The sequence below is a fragment of the Scyliorhinus torazame genome, chromosome 1 (genome assembly GCF_047496885.1).
Source record: "Scyliorhinus torazame isolate Kashiwa2021f chromosome 1, sScyTor2.1, whole genome shotgun sequence".
NCBI classification, from domain to species: Eukaryota; Metazoa; Chordata; class Chondrichthyes; order Carcharhiniformes; family Scyliorhinidae; genus Scyliorhinus; species Scyliorhinus torazame.
Window position 1 is genome coordinate 31,867,063 of NC_092707.1, and position 24,412 is coordinate 31,891,474.

The 24,412-nt window shown below is 45.9% G+C and overlaps 1 protein-coding gene across 1 annotated transcript in view; it reads left to right on the plus strand.

Moving 5' to 3' along the window:
* The window catches only part of ptpn11a (protein tyrosine phosphatase non-receptor type 11a), a 76,949-nt gene that overhangs the window by 37,347 nt on the left and 15,190 nt on the right, over positions 1-24,412 (plus strand). The window contains exons 10-13 of the mRNA XM_072482750.1: positions 5,549-5,680; positions 5,787-5,941; positions 20,623-20,690; positions 21,150-21,301. Coding sequence (XP_072338851.1) covers positions 5,549-5,680; positions 5,787-5,941; positions 20,623-20,690; positions 21,150-21,301 — 507 coding nt within the window. The remainder of the gene's footprint in view (positions 1-5,548; positions 5,681-5,786; positions 5,942-20,622; positions 20,691-21,149; positions 21,302-24,412) is intronic.

Sequence of the window (24,412 nt, forward strand, 5' to 3'; positions counted from 1 at the left end):
TGACTCAGCTAGCTAGAGTACGGGGTATCTGTCATCTTTGGTACTTTGGTGAATATTAACAACTTGTGACGTGGCTGGGTGTGGTGGTAATTTCAGCTAGAATATGTTCTCTTAAAAACAATTGTAGCCAACTTTGCACTTGTGTTAATCAGTCACTACATACTCATTTGAGGCAAGGTGAACCACATACCAATTTAGCTGGCCGAGGTAAAGCAGTTTGCAGTGCAAAATGGTGTTGTAAATGCATCTGCTTGAAGACTTCCATCTAAAAACTCATCATTGTGTATAATGGATTCCTGACACTCATTGCTTATTTATGATATTGTAAGCGTTCCTGTGCAGATAATTTGTTGACCTATTTTTCCACTGCAACTTGGTTTCTTTGCCGTGGAATCCGAGATGACAACTCCATTTTGCAGTGAATGAAACATTGAAATATCCAACCTATTCTGTCATTCAATATGATCCCAACTAATAATAATAATAATAATCACCACTTGTTGTCACAAGTAGGCTTCAATGAAGTTCCTGGGAAAAGCCCCTAGTCGCCACATTCCGGCGCCTGTTCGGGGTGGCTGGTACGGGAATTGAACCCACGCTGCTGGCCTTGTTCTGCATTACAAGCCAGCTGTTTAGCCCACTGTGCTAAACCAGCCCCATACCTCATGGGGCTGTGCTAAACCAGCCCCTGATCCCCATCTCAAAACCATACTCCAGCACTCTCCCCATACCCTTGATACCGAGAGTCCAGAAATCTATCTATTGTCTCCTTAAATATATTCAGTGACTCCACAGCCTCCTGTGGTAGAGAATTCCACAGGCTCGCCACCCTCTGAGTGAAGAGGTTTCTCCTCATCTCAGTCCTCAGTGGCCTACCCAGTATCCTGAGACTGTGACCTCTTGTTCCAGACCCAGCCAGAGGAAGCAACATCCCTGCACCCAGTCTGCCCAACCCTGTCAGAATTTTATACATTTCAAATAGATCCCCCCTCATTCGTGGACACTAAGGGGTAAATTAGCATGGCCAATCCACATAACTTGCACATCTTTGGGAGAAAACCAGAGCACCCAGAGGAAACCCACACAGACTTGGGGAGAAAGTGCAAACTCCATACAGACAGCACCCAAGGCCAGAATTGTTCCTGGCGCTATGAGGCAGCAGTGCTAGCCAATGTGCCACCGTGCTGCCCCATTAGTAGATTGGTACCAAAAAAAGATCCATTTCTGATATGAAATCAAGCTGTGTTTTTAAAGTCACTAATATTTTTGCTTGCCGCATTACACAAGTAAACAGATCCCAGATTATGTGGTATTCTGGCTACTCGTGCCACCTGGTACCAATTGATTAACGTTTGGAAAAATGTTCGTTTTGCGGCACTTTGGGCCATGGAAGAATTCATGTTTTAGGTGGGGGGGGGGGCTAATATTTTTTCCTAATTAATTCAATAGTAGAGTAATTTTGCTGTATCACCTCTAACTGGGTAGACTGCAGATGGCAAAATAATTGACAACTATTTCCATTGGTAGAAAAATCAGGTGGTTCACATATTGATTCTTTTGCATTGTATTTTCAGGAACATGCATTGTTTCTGTGGGTACAACTGTACTTGCATCCTTGTCGTTTGTCATGATCGGGAGGATAGCCAAGGAGGTTGGGGCCCCAGGGCTGGTCTACCCTTTCTTCGTCCCTTAAGCACCACAAACTTAGTAACAAGGTTTGGGGCAGCACGGTAGCATGGTGGTTAGCACAATTGCTTCACAGCTCCAGGGTCCCAGGTTCGATTCCTGGCTTGGTTCACTGTCTGTGCGGAGTCTGCACATTCTCTCCGTGTGTGCGTGGGTTTCCTCCGGGTGCTCCCGTTTCCTCCCACAGTCCAAAGATGTGCAGGTTAGGTGGATTGGCCATGCTAAATTGCCCTTAGTGTCCAAAATTGCCCTCAGTGTTGGGTGGGGTTACTGGGTTATGGGGATAGGGTGGAGATATGGGCTTAGGTAGGGTGCTCCTTAAAAAAAGAGCCGTTACAGACTCGATGGGCCGAATGGCCTCCTGCACTGTAAATTCTATGAAACCCAACTAGAGACTGAAATCTGTAATTTAATTAATTGGGAATTTTTTTTTTTAAAGGCATGGCACTTACCATTTGGGCCAGTAAGATGTGTTTGGTCAGAGTACGGTGAACCCTATATATTGCTTCTGATTAAAGCTGTCGTTCTTGCAGAACATAGTGCTGCCTTTTTAATAGGAAATTTGTGACCGCAAAGCACCTATCAATAAATTGTAATATCTTCTTGCATGGCAAAGTAGTCTCCTTATTGGCAGCAAGTGATGGTGATTAATTGACAATGCAACTGCCAGAAAACAAGCAATTGATGAAACATTTTTCTCCCCTTTTGAGATTAATGGCTCAGAGTGTTGCTTTATAAAATATCACTAGACGCAGAATGAAATGGATTTGAAGCTTCGAATTCTAATTTGTGCAACCAAAATTGAAAGCAACCTGAAACATTTGCTTCTATCACCTAAGCATTTTGCTAATATATATTCAGCTGCCTACTGGACAGCTAAATAGGTGATAGTGGTTGAGGGGCAATAAGGGCTGATCACAGTTTGCTTCTTGTGAAATTCATTGAATTCAACTCATTTTGGTTGGCAAAAGCAGGTTAAATCTAGACTCTCCCCATCAATTTGAACTTTTCATGTATCAATATGCCACTAACTCAGAAATGTAGCATGTTCTTTTCTTAAAACACACACGGCGTTGTCATTTGGTTTTGCAGCATGTGTTATGGACGGTGGGCAGGTGGGATGGGAGAGAAATATTTAAACAGCACCAATTTCTCCTCTCCCTACCCGTCTGTAAACACCGGAATTTTGACTCGCTTCCCCCTTTTTAAGCAATGGTGTATTTTCCAACCCTTTGGTTTGTTGTGATCCACTTTTCTATTAACCTCACAGCTACCTCGAGATAGGATGAACACAAAGGGTAAGCTTATTTTCACACATTTCAAACGTGGGAGTGAGGTTGCAACATTGCCTTCTTTGCATGCGGATAATAAAAGAGGGAAAGAGATACGAGAGATTTACAGCGAAGAGACCGCAGAGAAAATAAATATTATTTCATGTAGGTTCCAAAATCCAGAATCGAAGTTCAGTAAGGTGTCCCTTCGTGGATGTCAGCAGGCTCCTTCATGGAGGTTAAAAACCAATGCTGGATAATTCACTTTTCCGGTGGCGTCACACAATGCGATAGGCACATGGATGAATCAATCTTCTGGGCAATGATACAGAATTTCCACTGGGTGCATTGTAGATGAGGCCAGGTGTCTAACCCGGGATAGAACTCTGCCTGTGATGCTGCTAGTTAGATGGTAAAATAGCAGACTGAGGCTGTGCAGTACAGCATGGCCAACTTGGGATGTGAAATGCAGATAGCCTTTGTATAACTCTCTTTGAATTCAGTCTGTGCAGCCCACAGGACTCTTCAGGGATAGCTCCTCAGTGATAACGAGTTGCGAGTATCTCCGATTCCCAGATAGATCCTCTTTGTTTGTCACAGACAGACATAAATTCAGTTTTTGAGGGAGCAATGTACATATCTTTTCACTGTGGTCTTAGCCCACTCACTGCAAGTTTCTGCCTCACTGGTTTAACTATAACTTTGATAATTCATCCACTTATAAATGAACAGGTAGCACAGACCTAATGGACAAATGTGAAGGAAAGCAGCCAATCAAGCGTCAGAAGCTAGAAAACAGCAGTTAATAAAACAAATAGTGAGAAAGGCAAAAGAGAGCCTGTGAAATCAGTCCAGTTTCCAACATTGATACCAGAGGACAGAAATGTCTCCAGCACAGAAAATTGTAGAATTCAGAAGTGTCATTAAATTTACCTCAAGTTTGTTTTTTCCGTGTTTCAGTCCTGTCCATGAGCATTTCCATGTGAAACCTCTGAAGACTGACGTTTCAGTACTATGACATTCCAACGAGCCAAAGTAGCGGAGTCCCAGAAAGCCACCTTGTCTCTGCCACATGAATAAATCCCCCCCCCCCCCCCTCAAAGGGGCCCATATAACACACAGTATGTGTTAACTGGTCGATTATAATGCCCACGATACAGTTGAGGCTGCAGCTTTCTGTGTCATATTTTACTGTTTTAAAGGTCCGCCTAATTGGGTAAGCTGCCATTTGGGGACTGTAATTTGGCCTGTAATAGCTTGTGTCTTCTGATTGAAATCTAGATCCAGAAGGAAAAGAATTGTTCTAACTGTTGCTATCACAGTTCAGCAGTGTTATTAAGATGATGATCTAACTTTTCTTGAGGCCTTAGTGCCTTTAATTTTAAAATGTTATGCTTCCCAAAGTACCAAATATGTTCTAGCTCTCAGCAGGTCTGGCAGCGTCTGTGGAGAGAGAAACAGAGTTAACGTTTCATGTTAAGAAATGGATTGAAATGTGATTAATTATATACTTGGAGAGGAGGGTGGGGCAGAATGGAATCGGTGGCAGGTCGGGGCGATCAGATGATCATTGTCTTGTACGGTTCCGGAGTTTTTAATTTAACAAAAGAAATTTCCATCTAAATGTACAGCTTTACACTGAAGGTTAACTTTGGATTGTTCTGACACCAGCATGACAAACTGAATGACAAACTCCTGTGCTAGATATTGACTTGAAATGTGGGACTCTTTTCTACACCGACCTTTTGTTTTAGTATTCCTCAGTGAGCACCTTGAGGCTTTTTAAGTTTAATGTGTTAGAAGTGCATGTTGTTTCCACTGGAGCAGAGAAAACAAAAGAGATTTAAAAGGTTTATCAAAAGAGTTTCGACTGAAAAAGAAAAGACTATTTTCTCTGTGAAGTCAGTGATGTCCATTTAAATGCATCACCCAGAGTAAGAACAGAAATTAGGAGAAAGGTCTTTGAACAGAGGGTGGTTGGAGCATGAAATCCTTTGCACCAGGGAGTGATGGATGCAGAGACCGTTGCTTTTAAGGAAAGATTAGATAAATATTTAAAGGGGAAAATAAAGACTGGCAGTGAAAATGTGCATGCAATGGTGTACCCGTGATGGTGTAACACGGGGGTATGAAAACGGGCTGAGCCCCGAATATAAGCGACATGGTAGCCCAGTGGTTAGCACTGTTGCTTCACAATTCCAGGGTCCCAGGTTCGATTCCCGGCTTGGGTCACTGTCTGTGCGAAGTCTGCACGTTCTCCCCGTGTCTGCGTGGGTTTCCTCCGGGTGCTCCGGTTTCCTCCCACAAGTCCCGAAAGACATGCTTGTTAAGTGAACTAAATGTTCTGAATTCCCTCAGTGTACCCGAACAGGCGCCAGAGTGTGCAACTAGGGATTTTTCACAGTAACTTCAATGCAGTGTTAATGTAAGCCTACTTGTGACTAATAAAGATTATTATTATTATAAATCTGAACTTGCGTTGAAGTTGGCTGAATGGTCTGTCTGACATCTCTTCCTCATGCATTCTTCTCGATGACACCTGCTGAGTTTGTAGCTCTTAATGTTTGAAGTTAACTTTTCATCTATTTCAGAGCAAATGTGTGAAATACTGGCCAGACGAAATGTCCTTAAAGGAGTATGGTGGTATGCGTGTCAGGAATGTTCGCGAGAGCCCGGCCCACGATTATATCTTGAGGGAGCTCAAACTCTCTAAAGTAGGACAGGTAAGAGTGGGTGTCGGAATGGATATTTGTGCATATGTTAATTTTTCATTACTGGAGGGATGAAAGCATTTTCCAATTTATGATATGAATGTAAATCCTGTTATAGGGGAGCACTGAAAGGACTGTATGGCAATATCATTTCAAAACGTGGCCCGATCATGGTGTCCCCAGTGATCCTGGTGGTGTCCTGGATTTTCTGGAAGAAGTAAATATCAAACAGGAGAACATTCCAGAAACGGGGCCAATCGTTGTTCACTGCAGGTACGAGAAAAGATTTTGGGATTGGCGAGTGAATTTAACTCTCGCAATGAGTGAACCCTGATGTCTTTTGGTGGGAGTCTTGTCTGAAGCAGCACCAATAATCTAATACTGTTGCTGTGTTTGAAAAGAAAATGGTATAATTGTTATTGATGACTATCTGTGAGGTGAACCAAACTTCAAGCACAGTCTTCCTTTTGAAATTAGGTAATTTTCTGGATTACGGCACCCTTTTCACCTGTGGTTGGGATGAAATGACCCTTTCTCTCATAAGTGTAAGCCTTTGACGTGGTAGTGAAGTTGCCATTCCATTCATAGTGTACATGAATCTACTGCCCTCATTTTGCATTGAATTGGCAGCCTCTATTGTAGAGGCCGCACCCTGGTGACTGGTGGAGGAAGTCCTGGCCTGCACGAAGTCCAGACTTGCATGATAAAGGAAAGAGTTGTCATGCACTCTGTAACGTGAAAGATACTGCACTTAGAAAGCTTTATGTGCATGTCTCCTCAGTTGAGGCTATTTACTTGAATGTGGGTTTTATTCTTTGTCCATCACCACCCACCCCCAATAGACTCCCATCTTAAAATGTTAAGTGCTCATTAAACACAATCCCCCTAGGTGCAAATTCTTCCGGTATCCCAACAAGTGGTCGCTATTAATGCGGGAGCCTTGACACTGAAGCTACATTATTTTGCTTCATCCTCCGAGCTAAGACCAATCCCCAGTAATTCAGTATGGCCATCACTCAAACTCATTTATTTTTATTCTCACTCTCACTCTCTCTTCCCCACCGTCCCTCACTCTCTCTACCACACCCCCAGCCCTGCCCCACTAACTGGGGTCACTGAAGCCTCGTGGAATATTCCTACTGTCACTCCAGCTAATTCAGCACAAATCAGAAATCAAATCTGCCTGATTATGTCCTAAGGGATGGGTCTGGTCTGCAGTTCTGGACCATGACTTATCCACAGTGAGAAATAGATATGGAAGATTGCATACCATTGCTGTAGTATAACATGCAATGCAAAGTTAGTTTAAAGTGCCGCTTGTGCCCTGAAATCTAATTATCCCGTGGCCTTGCTCTCAAAATCCATAACAATACTGTTTTGGGTTTTTTTGAAAAACAGTTTTGATGTTGAACTTCCAAATCACATGACTAACTACAACAGGAGAAGTATTTCTATGCAAATGAATGAGTCGTAGTGAATATAAACTTGAGGGCTTTTTTTCTGCTGAGCTTAAAACAACTCAATTGGACCCTTGCTGTAGATTCCACTGCCAAGTGCTCCTTATTTAAGCTTAATGGTGCTGGACTAGCTCGGATAGAGGCCAAAGGGAGATCTGTGCGTGATAATAAACCTGATATGTGCCATGCTCGAGTATTAGAAACCAGCAATCGACAAAACAAACCATGCTGAGCTGAATTGCCAGATCAGAGTAGAAATCTGACTCTTGTCATGCTGAAGCTCTGTAGAGCAAGCACAAGTCACACATTTGCTTCAGTTTTGGGTAATAAAGCAGAAGAAAAGTATTCAAGCCCCGAAGGTAGTACAGTAAAGAGCCACAAGACCAGTCCCTGTTGGACCAAAAGTAATCCGAACAAGTTAGGAAAATTTGAACTCAAACTTTGTCAGGCAGTTAAAGGGGGGGCCTTTTACTTGCGTATAGGATACCAATTGGAATTGAGCAGTTAACTCAGAGCATGATTTTAAATTGCACACTGTAACAAATTTGATACGGCAAGTTCAAAATTGATTGCAGGAAACAACTTCCTCGCTCAGTGATTAATACCCAGAATTGTCTTCTGGGGGAATAGTTGGGAGAGAAACTTTGGAATAATTTTAGAGACCAGATACTGTGGGGAAACTGGTAGGTTCCTGTTGAAAGGCTTAGCTAACTGGTGCCCTTGTTTTTCCTTCCAATTTATCAGAACACCTTGTTAGATTATTTTGTTGTATTTTGTGTTCAGGAGCCTTTTATTCCTTCATCTATCAAGGGAGTGAAGAAACTTTAGTCATACTCACTTTTCCCGATTTGAGTCACTGCAAATAATTTTTCAATCTTAATAGAGAGAAAATTCTGCCGCTAAGGTGTGAGGACAGACCAGGGTAACTTTTAAATCCTAATGGAGCAGGCAAGTGCTGAAGCACACATCTGTAAGCCAATTCAAATCGCTCCACATAACCAATAAATGGCTGAACACATGGATAAGGCAAAGGCTGTGGGCCTGAACAGCATGCCATCTTTCAGGCGAAAGACCTGTGCTCCAAAATGAACGACGCCTCTAGCTAAGCAATTCTAGTACATCTATAACATCTACCTGACAATGTACAAAATTGCCCAAATATGTCCTCTACACCATAAAAAGGGCTGGTCAAATCTAGTTGGGTCAATTACTGCTCCAACCGCGTACTCTCATTTATCAGCAAAGTGATCACATGATGGACAAAACCTTCTATCAAGCGACACTTACAATAACCTGCTGGCCAGTGACCAGTTTGGGTTCTGTCAGGATCACTTGGCTCCAGATTCCATTAGCCTTGGTTGAAACATAAACAAATGGACTGAACAGCAGAGGTGAGGTTGAGAGTGACTGCCCTTGATATCAAAGCAGTATTTGACCAAGGATAGCATCAAGGAGCAAGGGAGATCAGCGACAGCCCTCCACGTTCTGGAGTCATCTTTAGCATTGTCACGTGAGAGTACCCTTTAAGAAATGGGTGTTTAAGAAATGTACCTTTTAAGAAATGGAGCTGCTCATGTTACTGCAGTGATGTCAGAGTGTGGGTGGAGCTGAGCTCTGATTCTGTTTTTTAGTTTCAGTTTGAGAAAGCTTGGGTGTGTCTGAGCTGCACTGCTGTTGATCTCTGCCATGAAGGACTATCTCTTAATCATTTGGTGAATTCAGAAGAATTATAAATGTTCTCAGTATTGAATATAAATCTAATGTGCTCCTGTTTGAAGGTTTGTTAAGTCTTTTGGATGGTAAAAAGGACAGCATACAGGTTATTTAGTGTTGTATACTTTGGGGGGGTGTATTTGATTTACTGGTTGCTAAGATGTTCACGCATTGTTTTAGAAAGGTTAACTTGAGTTCATAGAATAAACATTGTTCTGTTTTAAAAACCACTGGTCCATTTTCTGCTGTACCATACCTGTAGAGTGAGCCGTGTGCTCCCCATACCACAATCTGTTAAAAGTTGTGGGTCAGGTGAACTCCATGATACACTTTGGGATTCTCTTTTTTTTAAAATATATTTTATTCAAAATTTTTTGGCCAAACAAAACAATACAAGGGTTTTCCTTTTTTCAACAATAAAACAGTATAAATAACAGTGGCCGTTTTAACAAATAAATAAATAATATATAAACTAATCAAGCAATCCAATATACATAACCTGGTACAAATATCGATACACAAACATCCCTGAGGACCTGCCCGGGCCCTCCTCTCTCCCCCCCTCCCCCCCTCCCCCCCCCCCCCCCCTCCTCCCCCCTGGGCTGCTGCTGCTACCTTCCCATTTCCTTTATCGTTCTGCGAGGTAGTCAATGAACGGTTGCCACCGCCTGGTGAACCCTTGAGCCGAACCCCTTAGTGCGAACTTTATCCGTTCTAGTTTTATAAACCCTGCCATGTCATTTATCCAGGTCTCCACGCCCGGGTTTTTGGCTTCCTTCCACATAAGCAATATCCTTCGCCGGGCTACTAGGGACGCAAAGGCCAAAACATCAGCCTCTCTCGCCTCCTGCACTCCCGGCTCTTCTGCAACCCCAAATAAAGCCAACCCCCAGCCTGGCTCGACCCGGACCCCCACCACCTTCGAAAGCACCTTTGCCACCCCCACCCAGAACCCCTGCAGTGTCGGGCATGACCAAAACATGTGGGTGTGGTTTGCTGGGCTTCTCGAGCATCTCCCACACCTATCTACCCCGAAAAATTTACTGAGCCTTGCTCTGGTCATATGCGCCCTGCGTAAAACCTTGAATTGTATCAGGCTTAGCCTGGCGCACGAGAACGACGAGTTTACCCTACGTAGGGCATCAGCCCAAAGCCCCTCCTCAATCTCTTCCCTCAGCTCTTCTTCCCATTTCCCTTCAGCTCATCCACCATGATCTCCCCCTCATTTCCCTGTATATATACGACACCCTACCATCCCCCACCCATGTCCCTGAGATCACTCTATCTTGAATCTCCTGCATCGGGAGCTGTGGGAATTCCCTCACCTGCTGCCTCGCAAAAGCCCTCAGTTGCATGTATCGAAATTCATTCCTTTGGGGCAACCCATATTTTTCCGTCAGCGCTCCCAGACTCGCAAACGTCCCGTCTACGAACAGATCTCTCAGTTGCACAACCCCAGCTCTCTGCCATGCTCCAAATCCCCCATCCATTCTCCCCGGGACAAACCTATGGTTATTTCTTATCGGGGACCGCACCAAGGCTCCCGTCCTTCCCCTATGTCGTCTCCACTGCCCCCAAATTTTTAGTGTTGCCACCACCACTGGACTTGTGGTGTATTTCTTCGGAGAGAACGGCAACGGCGCCGTCACCATTGCTTGTAGGCTGGTACCCTTGCAGGACGCCATCTCCAATCTCTTCCACGCCGCTCCCTCCCCTTCTCCCATCCACTTACGCACCATTGAGATATTGGGGGCCCAGTAGTATTCACTTAGGCTCGGTAGTGCCAGCCCCCCCCCCCCCCCTATCCCTGCTACGCTGCAAGAACCCCCTCCTCACTCTCGGGGTCTTCCCGGCCCCCACAAAACTCATGACACTTTTCTCAATTCTCTTGAAAAAGGCCTTCGTGACCATCACCGGAAGGCACTGAAACACAAAGAGGAATCTCGGGAGGACGACCATTTTGACCGCCTGCACCCTACCCACCAGTGACAGGGGTACCATGTCCCATCTCTTAAAATCCTCCTCCATCTGTTCCACCAATCTTGTTAAATTAAGCCTATGTAAGGTTCCCCAACTCCTGGCTATCTGAATCCCTAAGTACCGGAAATCTCTTGTTACCTTCCTCAGCGGTAAGTCCTCTATTCCTCTGCTCTGCTCCCCCGGATGCACCACAAACACCTCACTCTTACCCATATTCAATTTGTACCCCGAAAATTCCCCAAACTCCCTGAGTGTCTGCATTATCTCAGGCATCCCCTCCACTGGGTCCGCAACATACAGCAATAAATCATCTGCATACAAGGATACCCGGTGTTCTTCTCCTCCCCTGAGCACTCCCCTCCACTTCCTGGAGCCCCTCAGTGCTATGGCCAGGGGCTCAATCGCCAATGCAAACAGTAACAGAGACAGGGGACACCCCTGCCTCGTCCCTCTATGAAGACGGAAGTAATCAGACCTCTGTCTGTTCGTGACCACGCTCGCCACCGGGGCCCTAAACAGCAGCTGTACCCATCCGATATACCCTTCTCCAAAACCAAATCTCCTCAGCACCTCCCAGATATAATCCCACTCCACTCTGTCGAATGCTTTCTCGGCATCCATCGCCACCACTATCTCTGCCTCCCCCTCTGGCGGGGGCATCATCATTACCCCTAGCAACCTCCGTATGTTCGTGTTCAGCTGTCTCCCCTTCACGAACCCGGTTTGGTCCTCATGGACCACCCCCGGGACACAGTCCTCTATCCTCGTCGCCGTCACCTTGGCCAGGAGCTTAGCATCTACATTTAAAAGGGAAATGGGCCTGTAGGACCCACACTGCAGCGGGTCTTTTTCCTTCTTCAAAAGGAGCGATATCGTTGCCTCCGACATAGTCGGGGGCAGCTGCCCCCTTTCCCTAGCCTCATTAAAGGTTCTCGTCAAAAGTGGGGCTAGCAAGTCCATATACTTCCTATAAAATTCCACCGGGAATCCGTCCGGTCCCGGGGCCTTCCCCGCCTGCATGCTCCCAATCCCTTTTACCACCTCCTCCATCTCAATCTGTGCTCCCAGTCCCGCCCTCTCCTGCTCCTCCACCTTAGGGAATTCCAGCTGATCCAAGAAACACATCATTCCCTCCTTCCCTTCCGGGGGCTGAGCCTTATATAACCTCTCATAAAATGCCTTGAACACCCCGTTCACTCTCTCCGCTCCCCGTTCCATCTCTCCCTCCTCATCTCTCACCCCACCTATCTCCCTCTCTGCTCCCCTCTTCCTCAATTGGTGGGCCAGTAGCCGACTCTCCTTCTCTCCATACTCATACTGTCCACCCTGTGCCCTCCTCCACTGTGCCTCTGCCTTACCCGTGGTCAGCAGGTCAAATCCCACATGTAGCCTTTGTCTTTCCCTGTACAGTCCCTCCTCCAGTGCCTCCGCATATTGCCTGTCCACCCTCAAAAGTTCTTTCAGCAATCGCTCCCTTTCTTTACGCTCTTGCTTCCCTTTATGTGCCCTTATGGATATCAGTTCCCCTCTAACCACCGCCTTCAACGCCTCCCAGGCCACTCCCACCTGAACCTCTCCATTGTCATTAAGCTCCAAGTACTTTTCGATGCACCCCCTCACCTTTAAACATACCCCCTCATCCGCCAATCAGCCCATATCCATTCTCCAGAGTGGGTGCTGTTCTTTTTCCTCTCCTACCTCCAGGTCTACCCAATGTGGAGCGTGGTCCGAGATAGCTATGGCCGTATATTCCGTCCCTGTCACCTTCGGAATCAGTGCCCTTCCCAAGACAAAAAAGTCTATCCGTGAGTATACTTTGTGAACATGGGAGAAAAATGAGAACTCCTTACTCCTAGGCCTACTAAATCTCCAGGGGTCTACCCCTCCCATCTGCTCCATGAAGTCCTTGAGCACCCTGGCCACTGCCGGCCTCCTCCCGGTCCTGGACCTCGACCGGTCCAGACCTGGATCAAGCACCGTATTGAAGTCTCCCCCCATTACCAACTTTCCCGCCTCCAGGTCCGGGATACGTCCCAACATACGCCTCATAAAATTTGCATCATCCCAGTTCGGGGCGTATACGTTCACCAGAACCACCGCCTCCCTTGCAATCTGCCACTCACCATCACACATCTACCCCCACTATCCGCCACTATGGTCTTTGCCTCAAACAGTACCCGTTTCCCCACTAAGATAGCCACCCCCCTGTTCTTCGCATCTAAATCCGAATGAAACACCTGCCCCACCCATCCTTTACGTAGCCTGACCTGGTCTATCAGTTTCAGATGCGTCTCCTGCAACATAACCACATCTGCCTTTAATTTCTTTAGGTGTGCGAGTACCCATGCCCTTTTAATCGGCCCATTTAGCCCTCTCACGTGATCAGCCGGGTTGGGGGGCTCTTTACCCCCCCCCCTTGTCGACTAGCCATCCCCTTTTTTAACCCAGCGCCTCACCCGGTTCCTACGTACCCGTGTATCCCCCCGACGATGCCCTCCCGCCTCGACCACCCCATCCCATAACAGCTCCCCCTTCTCCTTAGCAGCAGCAACCCAGTTAACCCCCCCCTCCGCTAGATCCCTTTCTAGTGTAGTTGCACCCCCCCATGTTGCTCCCAGAAGTCAGCGAACTCTGGCTGACCTCGGCTTCCCCCCTTGTCCTCGGCCCCCACTGTGCGAGGCCCCCTCCTTCCCGCCATAATTACCATAGCGCGGGAACAAAGCCCGCGTTTCCCACTCGGCCCCGCCCCTAATGGCCGGCGCCCACAGTTCCTCATACTCCTCCCCCCCCCCCCCAAACATGGGGACGAGAGAAAAGTTGCAGGATCGCAAGATTAACAAATTGAAAAATCATCTTCCCCCCCCCCTTTTTCCTCGCCCCACATAATCACCCCACCACTTTGTCCCAAAAGTTCTTTCTCTCGCCAGACTATTCCAGCTTCTCGTCCACAATGAATGTCCACGCCTCTTCTGCCGTCTCAAAGTAGCGGTGCTTCCCTTGGTGTGTGACCCACAATCTCGCCGGTTGCAACATTCCAAACTGAACCTTCTTTTTGTGAAGCACCGCCTTAGCCCGATTGAAACTTGCCCTCCTTCTCGCCACCTCCGCACTCCAATCCTGGTATACGTGGATCACCGCGTTCTCCCACCTTCAGCTCCGAGTTTTCTTCGCCCATCTGAGGACCGTCTCTCTGTCATTGTAGCGGAGAAGCCTCACCACTATGGCTCGAGGTATTTCTCCAGCCCTCGGTCTTCGCGCCAAAACTCGATAAGCTCCCTCCATCTCCAAAGGGCCCGATCCCATTAGCGAGTGAAGCATCGTGCTCACATATGTCCCGACGTCCGCCCCTTCTGCGCCTTCGGGAAGACCCAGAACCCTTAAATTCTTCCTCGAATTATTCTCCAGTACTTCCAGCCATTCCACACACCTTTTGTGCTGTGCCTCGTGCGTCTCTGTCTTCACCACCAGGCCCTGTATTTCGTCTTCATTTTCAGCAGCCTTTGCCTTCACGACCCGAAACTCCTGCTCTTGGGTCTTCTGCTCCTCCTTTAGCCCTTCAATCGCCTGTAATATGGGGCCAACAGCTCCTTCTTCAACTCCATTTTCAGCTCTTCCACACAGCGCCGCAGGAACTCTTGTTGGTCCGGGCCCCATAACAAACGGCCACCTTCCGACGCCATCTTGCTTTGAGCTTGCCTTCCTTGCCGCTGCTCCAGAGGATCCTCCGCAATCCGGCCGCTATCCTCTCCCTTATCCATGCGTGTCCGGGGGGATTCCCTTCTGGTTTACTGCACAGTGTTTTTGGCCGTTTAAATTGCCGTTGGGGCTCCTATTAAGAGCCCAAAAGTCCGTTCCAACGGGAGCTGCCGAAACGTGCGACTTAGCTGGCCATCGCCGCACCCGGAAGTCGGATTCTCTGAACCCTGGCCCATAACCAGCACAAAGGAAGATGATGTGGTTCTTATAGGCGGTCACCCAACCCCAGAATATAATTTCAGAAGTTCCGCTGGGCAGTGTCCTGATCTTTCCTCCATCATAAGGTCAAATGAGGGACTGTAACACACAAGGTCCTGAGGGGGCTTGACTGGGTAGTTGCTGAGACAAGGTTTCCCCTTGTGGGGGAATCTAGAATAAGGGGGCACTCGAGATGGAAATGAAGAGGAATTTCTTCTCTCTGAGGGTCGCTAAACTTTGGAATTCTCTATCCCAGAGAACAGTAGTAGCTGGGTCAAGGCCGAGTTATACAGATTTTTGATCAACAAGCAAGTTGAGAGTTAGTGGGAGAAGGCAGGAAAGTAGAATTGAGGTCCTGATCAGATCAGCCATGGTCCTATTGAATGGTCGAGCATGCTCGAGGGACCATACAGCCTATCCCTCCTATCTTTTATGTTCTTGTATTTACTGATGATTCCATACTGATATTCTTTCCATTCACAGTTCCTCAGAGAATGAACCACAGGCTACAAAAACCTGGACAAGATCCAGGCTCTAATTGATAAGTGACAAGTAACATTCACGCCACACCAGTGCCAGGCAATGAATATCTCCCAACAAGAAAGTCTAACCATCACCCCATGACATTCCGTGACATCCACCATCAACATCCTTTTTTTAAAAAATATATTTTATTCAAGATTTTTTGGCCAAACATAACAGTACGTAGTGTTTCTTTTAAACAACAATAAAGCAATATAAATAACAGTGGCCAGTTTAAACAAATAAATAAATAATATATAAACAAAAACAAAACTAAATGGCAACTGCCTTGTCAAAAATAGTTACTCTCCAAAGATACAATCCAACAGTCCAATATACATTACCTATAACAGTTGTCTATACATATACAATGACATCCCTAAGAGCCCGCCCGGATCCTCCGGACCCTCCCCCCCCCTCCTGGGTTGCTGCTGTTGTCTTTCTTTCTTTTTCATTCCCTCTATTGTTCTGTGAGGTAGTTAACGAACGGTTGCCACCGCCTGGTGAACCCTTGAGCCGATCCCCTTAATACGAACTTGATCCGTTCTAACTTTATAAACCCTGCCATGTCGTTTATCCAGGTCTCCACGCCCGGGGGTTTGGCTTCCTTCCACATAAGCAATATCCTGCGCCGGGCTACTAGGGACGCAAAGGCCAAAACATCAGCCTCTCTCGCCTCCTGCACTCCCGGCTCTTCTGCAACCCCAAATATAGCCAGCCCCCAGCTTGGCTCGACCCGGACCCCCACCACCTTCGAAAGCACCTTCGCCACCCCCACCCAGAACCCCTGTAATGCCGGACATGGCCAGAACATGTGGGTGTGATTCGCTGGGCTTCTCGAGCATCTCCCACACCTGTCCTCTACCCCGAAAAATTTACTGAGCCGTGCTCCAGTCATATGCGCCCTGTGTAGAACCTTGAATTGTATCGGGCTTAGCCTGGCACACGAGGACGACGAGTTTACCCTACGTAGGGCATCAGCCCACAGCCCCTCCTCAATCTCCTCCCCCAGCTCTTCTTCCCATTTCCCTTTCAGCTCATCTACCATGATCTCCCCCTCGTCCCTCATTTCCCTATATATGTCCGACACCCTACCATCCCCTACCCATGTCTCTGAGATCACTCTATCCTGCACCTCCTGCGTCGGGAGCTGCGGGAATTCCCTCACCTGTTGCCTCGCAAAAGCCCTCAGTTGCATATACCGAAATGCATTCCCTTGGGGCAACCCATATTTTTCCGTCAACGCTCCCAGACTCGCAAACGTCCCATCTACGAACAGATCTCTCAATTGTACTACTCCAGCTCTTTGCCATGTTCCAAATCCCCCGTCCATTCTCCCCGGAACAAACCTATGGTTATTTCTTATCGGGGACCGCACCGAGGCCCCCGTCCTTCCCCCATGCCGTCTCCACTGCCCCCAAATTTTCAATGTAGCCACCACCACCACCGGGCTTGTAGTATATTTCTTCGGTGAGAACGTCAGCGGTGCCGTCACCATTGCTTGTAAGCTGGTCCCCTTGCAGGACGCCCTCTCCAATCTCTTCCACGCCGCTCCCTCCCCTTCTCCCATCCACTTACACACCATTGAAATATTGGCAGCCCAGTAATAGTCATTTAGGCTCGGTAGTGCCAGCCCCCCCCTATCCCTACTACGCTGCAAGAACCCCCTCCTCACTCTCGGGGTCTTCCAGGCCCACACAAAACTCATAATGCTTTTCTCAATTCTCTTAAAAAAAGCCTTCGTAACCATCACCGGGAGGCACTGAAACACGAAGAGGAATCTCTGGAGAGCCACCATTTTAACCGCCTGCACCCTACCTGCCAGTGACAGGGACACCATGTCCCATCTCTTGAAGTCCTCCTCCATCTGTTCCACCAATCGTGTTAAATTAAGCCGGTGTAAGGTTCCCCAATTCTTGGCTATCTGAATCCCCAAGTACCGGAAGTCTCTTGTTACCTTCCTCAGCGGTAAATCCTCTATTTCCCTGCTCTGCTCCCCCGGATGCACCACAAACAACTCACTTTTCCCCATGTTCCATCAACATCCTTGAGATACCATTGATCAAAAGGTTAACTGGACTAGCCATATAAATACTGTGGCTACAAGAGCAAATCGGAGGCTGGGAATCCTGCAGCAAGTGATTCACCACCTGATCCCCTAAAGTTTTTCTCCAATTTACAAAGCACAAGTCGAGATGGAATACTTACCACTTGACTGTATGATGCAGCCTCAACAACGGTTAAGAAGCTCGGCACTATAGCTCGACAGACAAAGTAGCCAGTTGATTGACACCCCGTCCACCACCACATTTACTCTCTCCATCACCAGCGTAATGTGGCTGCAATATGTATCATGTACAAAGATTCCCTGCACAAATTCACCAAGGTTCTTCGACAGCACCTCCCAAATTCGCTGCCTCTAACACCTAGAAAGGCAATGGCAGCTGTTACATGTGCACATCCCCACCTCCAAATCTCTCACTATCCTCGTTTGAAAATATGTTGTCACTCCTCCTTCATTATAAGATCAAAATCCTAGATCTCCTCACCTAACATGGACTTCGCATTAAGACAAAATCATTGTAAAATGGAACCCAGTTTAAATTCAGTTGGATGCTATTGTCTTAACAGTGGCATGCTGTTCCTCCACGTTGCAGCCCTACAGAGGCAGGAACCAAGCAGCTCTTGCAGATGGACAATGCAAACACATCATAACCTGCTCCCTATCCCAAGAAATTGACCCAATCCAACAACTTCTTGAGATCGTCACTCTGCACTTGTGCAACTATCTCTATCTATACAGACCTGCCAAGCATGCTGACCATGTACTCTACTGTAAATACTGTGAGAATGTGAAAGTGCATCATATAAACCAGAGCACAATTGTTTTTATAGGAAGGGGTTCTCTTCGATTGATTTAGCTGTTTCCTGTTTGGAGCTGTCATTTTTTTGTTGTCTTGATATCAAGTCCCTATTACCAAACGTAGCATAGCAACTATTGTAGAATTGGCTGTACTTTATTGATTTGTAGCTTGAATGGTGCCAATGTGAAGCAGCTGGCTGCTTTATGGCACGGGGCATTCCAGTAGCTATTCCTCTGCTGCCTAATTGGCAAAACTTAAAGTTTAAATATCCTGAAGAGGAGTTTCCAAAAGTCTTGTATCGCCTGCTAATTCAAATAGATTTAAAATACCATCTGTGTTGTCAGAAGGGTGTAGAAGTGGGTGTTGAGGGCAAAATCTCTAAATTTGCAGATGACGGTAATCTAGGGAGAATAGTGAACTGTGAGGATGACTCTGAGACTTCAGAGGGACATTGACAAGTTGGCCAAATGGGCAGACACCTGGCAGATTAACTTCAATGCAGCAAAATGTGAGGTAATGGATTTTGGTAGAAGAAACATGGGGAGACAATATAGGCTCCATTGTACAACTTTGAGGGAAGTACAGGAGCAGAGGGACCTCGGGGTTTTAGTGCATAATTCTCTGAAGGTGGCCAGGCAAGTTGAAACAGTTGTTAAGAAAGCTTATAGCATCCTTGGGTTTATAAATTGAGGCATAGAGTATAAAAGCAAGGAAGTGACGCTACACCTCTACAAATCATTGGTCAGATCACATTTGGAGTATTGTGTTCAGTTCTGGGCACCTTATTTAAGGAAGGATGTTAAAGCTCTGGAGAGAGTGCAGAGGAGATTTACTAGAACGATACTAGGAATGAGGAATTTTAGATTGGAGAAATTGGGCTTGTTCTCCTTGGAGCAGAGAAGGTTGAAGAGGGGACCTTATAGGGTTGTTCAAAGTTCTGAACAGTTTTGACAGGGGAAAGAAGGATATTCTGTTTCCACTAGTTGGTATGTCAGTGACTAGGGGTCACAATTTCAAGATGGTCGGCAAGAGAGCTAGGAGTGAGATGAGGAGAGTTGTTGGGGTTTGGAATGAGCTGCCTGGGAGAGTGGTGGAGATGGATTCCATAGGAGGTTTCAAAAGAGAGCTGGATATATATTTGAAAGTGATGAATTTAGACGGCTACGGAGATAGGGGAATGGGACTAGCTAGGTTGTTCTTTTGGGAGCCGGTGCAGACATGATGGGCTGAATGGCCTCCTTTACTGTAAATAAATTACAAACAAATAAATAACAATTTAAAATTCCTCAGTGAGACAGCAGATGTGACGGTGTCCATTTAAAAAAAAAAAGAATGTTGTTCGACTGAAAAAGATCACAACCGATCCTTATCTCCAGCCGGTATCCACATCAATTTCCAGTTGGGGGCCCGATAGAATTTGCCAACAGCGAGACTAGCGTAGATTCCCTAGTGTCAACAGAGCAGAGATGAATGAATCCCAACACAGTCTAGGGATGGAATCTGGTAACGCCATCGTTTGTGTGACTTTAATTCATGGTTCCAGTACAGATCTGATTGTAGCGAAAATCTCTCAGCAGTGGATGAAGAGGTGAGATTTACTCCTCTGCCAATAGCATGTTACTGCTCGGGTCTGGAGCAATGCAGAGTTTCTGGATACAAACGGCTACTTAAATACTGACAGCAATCCTTCCGGCACAATGAAAGCTGAAAGCTGCTTTAACCTTCAAATCAACTAACCCCCCACAAACATTTGTGACAAGGCTAGTGTAATTTACGGTGCGCTTTAATATTCAAATTCCCCCCCCCCCCCCACAAATTGACGGGCGCAAGAAAAAGCACTGCACTGATCAACTGTGGATTTACAAATCCTCCAGAATAATAATTTTGCAGCAGCGTCCTGCGGAGAGAGAATGAACCTTTTAATTTACTTTTTAAAACCCTTTTTTGTTCTCTTGCAATTTTCTCCTCTGCTTCCTGCTGACTCATCGGTGAGCTGAAGCCATCGGCCCAATGGTATCCGAAGTGAGCAATCCTTTTTTTAAAAAACTGTATCGGCAGGTTATGTAACCAAATGGGCATCACGTCTGAGTCCAGATCTGTCCTTGCTCATCTGCACTCTTTCCAACAGAGTTAACAATGGGAACGCGCTCATTTTCTTTTCATCTCTCGACCCCCCCCCCCTTCCCCGTTCACTTGCTGTTTCCTTCCTAAATGGTAAATCTTCCTCTGCTCATTAAACATAGAAGGTTTATGGAGTTCCTACTTTACGAATTCATTGTCAGCATCCAGCACTCCTGTGTCGAACATGAGAGTAAAACTCTTCCTGCATTGCTGCAGTGGTACACCTTAGACCTGGCACCAGCAGAATAACCCCACGTTTAATTGTCAATTTTCATCGCTGATTGAAGTCGAAACTTCATTACTTTGTTACAATCTTGAAAACCGAGTCTTTTTCTACCAACAGTGCAGGGATTGGGCGCACGGGAACCTTTATTGTGATCGACATCCTAATCGATATCATCAGAGAGAAAGGTGGGTATGAACCTGCTGTCCCTTCACAGCAGCCTTCAGCCAATTATGTTTCCACAAAAGAAGGGATTATTTTCCAACTATTGTAGGAACCCAATCATTCTGAATTGTGGTAAATAAAATTTAAATCCCAAGCTTACAAGAGCTTTAGCTATTGAACACTCGGTCTTACTTGTTGTTCTAGTGTGCAGTCTGCATCAAGAATGCAGAAGTAGGGCCAGTCTGGCACTGCTTTTAAAGTAAACATTTCCCTTGTCCTGTGTGGGGGGTAAGGAATAACACTTTTAGCGTACCAGTGCTTGGAGCAGTTTGCGAGGCAACTCTTAAAACGTGTGGAACATGTGTTAGTGTGAATATTGGACTGTGTCTGTTAGATTATACTTTGTAGGTTAGGGTTATGGGGCTTGATACGGAAGTCCTTCAGTAGGGATATAATGTGTAATGTGTGGTTTTGCACTGTAGGTGTGGACTGCGACATTGATGTTCCAAAGAGTATCCAAATGGTGCGGTCACAGCGTTCTGGGATGGTTCAGACAGAGGCTCAGTACAGATTCATTTACATGGCTGTTCAGCACTATATCGAAACACTGCAGCGTCGGATCGAGGAGGAGCAGGTACAACACATTCAGTGAGCAGAAATGTTAACACTTGTTATACTCAATATGTTCTGTTCCACAAACAATTGTTTTTCCACTATCCTGTTTCTAGCTAGTTATTCATCGCAACAATAAATTGTGTAGATTCAGACAGGTATTTGACTTCCCCCACTGAGACAGTGCCAGTCTGCCAATGAGCGCTTGGGGAAGGAGATTGAGTGGGTAATGCATTTCAATGAATGTTAAAAGTATGAAAGAATGACTGACATTTCCATAGTAGGGGGATCCTGACTGTTACAAGGAGTTAAGAAACATTTACTGTCATTCTTCAATTAACATTTTTAAAGATTTGTAAACTTGCATTGGATAGTGTCATGGAAATATAATCTCAATTGACAGTTTACCCCTAGTTCTCATGGTCGATGCATTTCCCAGTATGGAATTAAACCAAAGGCACCAATGATACTCTGGGTTGGGCGGCGCAGTGGTTAGCATTGCTGCCTCACGCCGCCGGGGTCCCAGGTTCGATCCCGGCTCTGGGTCACTGTCCGTGTGGCGTTTTCACATTCTCCCCGTGTTTGCGTGGGTTTCGCCCCCACAACCCAAAGATGTGCAGGGTAGGTGGATTGGCCACGCTAAATTGCAACTTAATTGGAAAAAATGAATTGGGTACTCTAAATTTATTTTTGAAAAATAAATAAATACATAAATAAATAATAATACTCTGGGTTAGAAACTACCTGATCTTTATTGTGATGGCCGAAAGTCTCTGACTATTTATTTTATTGAATAGTGGAACAGATTCGAAGGGCCGAGTGGTTGACTCCTGCTCCTAGTTCATATATTTCAGCATTCCTGAACCATAAGAGCAAAGTTCAGCCAGATCTTCTGCTACTGTTTGCTGCCCAGTGACTCCTGTTGGGAAGTGTCCATCTGGATCTGTGGTGGGTGAGGAAAGGTTGTGGCTGAATTTCAGGAGTCATTCTCAAATTTGACACGATGGATGCTGGGAGGATGTTTCCCCTGATTGAGGAGACGAGAACTAGTGGTCACAATCTCAAAATAAGGGCTTGGCTAATTAGGAGTGGAATAAGGAGAAATGCCTTCATTCAAAGAGGTGTGGATCATTAGAATTCTTTACCCCTTTGCTAAAGGATACGGGGAGAGTGCGGGGATTCGGTTGAGATAGAAGCCCAGCTAAGGTCACATTGAATGGTGGGATTGGCTTGTAGAGCCAATTGGTTTCCACCTGTTCATACTACTTGTGTTTTTATGGCTGGATAATAGCCATCTGGGTGAGGTTTCTAGAAGCTGTGTCACAGAGCGATTCTTTACTTTTATGAGGAGAGGACTTTAAAAAAAGAAATAAGCACTACCAAATTCATGTATGGTTTTCTGGTGTACATATTGAATTAGGTTATTGGGTGCAAACGAATTAATGGGCTCAATTTGGCACAGCCCCATCACAAAAGAAAGGGAGGGTTGTGGTAAACTGCGATCTCCTAGTCGTGAGAAGGAAGATGCAGCTCTAATATCCAACACAGAGGAAATGGCTGTGTTTATTTTCCATCTCGCATCCATAGATATCGGTGTGAACATCAATATATGGCCCATAGTGGGCAGCATGCTGCCTCACGGTGCTGAGGCCCCAGGTTCGATCCCGGCCCTGGGTCACTGTCCGTGTGGAGTTTGCACATTCTCTCCGTGTTTCACCCCCACAACCCAAAGATGTGCAGGGCAGGTGGATTTGCCAGGCTGAATTGTCCCCTAATTGGAAAAAATGAATTGGGTGCACTAAATTTATTTTTTTAAATAAATATATATATAATATATATGTATGGCCCACAGCAGAGAAAAGAAGTTGTCTAATTATTTGTGACAATTTTATAGATCAAGTAGATAAATAATTGAATCGTTTTATGTTGGAATCGGCATCTGGAGTGATGGGTGGTAGCTCAGTAAATACTATCCTTGCATTTGATTTGCCAACAGGGTATATTGGACTTCCCTACCAGTCAGAAAAGTTGCAATATGTCCACATACCCCACCTGGTCTGACTTTTCTACAGATTCAAATTATTAGTTAGCCACATACAGAGCAGTTTGTGCGCTGAAACTTTGACGATATCATAAGCGCTAAGAGCAGACGTAGGCCATTTGGCCCCTCAAACCTGTTTTGCCATCGAATAAGATCATGGCTGATCTGATTGTGGCTTGATTTCCTGGCTGGCCCCCATAACCCTGGATTCCTTGTTTGTCCAACTCTTGACTTGAATAAATGCAGTGACCGAGCCTCCACTGGTCACTAGGGAAGAGAATTCCAAAGATTAAGAAGCCTCTGAGAGAAGAAAGTACTCCGCATCTCAGTCTTAAATGGGAGCCCCTAATTTTTAAATAGTGCACCTTCTCCTCCCCCACCCCACCTGGTGCTGGACAAGGGGGAACATCCTCACAGCATCCATCCTGTCAAGTCCCTCAAGATCTTATGTGTCAATAAGATCACCTCTCATTCTTCTAAACTTTGATGGTTAACCATTTAATTTTTTTTAGTGAATATAGTGTGGTCTGGTATTAGGCTGGTATGGTGTGAGCCTCCACAGCGATACTCTCCAGAGCTGGTCTTATTAATGACCTGGATAATGGGATAAAAAGCCATGTGGTAAAGTTTGAAGGTGATACAGATGGATGGCGTTGTAAGCAGTGTAGGTGGAAGCATAATAGTAAGTCCAGGTACATAGAGCATTGGTCATGAACAGGTACAGAAAATAATCAAGAAGGCGAACAGAATGCTGGCCTTTGGATCCAGAGGACGAGAATACAAGGAGATTGAAGTTGTTCTACAACCACACAAAGTCTTAGACCACACCTGGAGTGTTGTGAGCAGTGCTGGGCACCATACCTTGAGAAGGATACATTGGCCCGAGGGGCTGATTTATCAGATTGATACCTGGATTCCAAGAGTTAAATTACGAGGGGCGATTTACACAAAATAAGGTAGTATTCTCTGGAATTTGAAGGTTGGGGGTGATTAATTAATTGATTAGTTTTCAAGATGTAACAGAGAGCAGACAGATAAAGAGAAACTGTTTCCGCTGGTGAGGGAGTCTGGGACTAAGGGGCATAGTCTAAC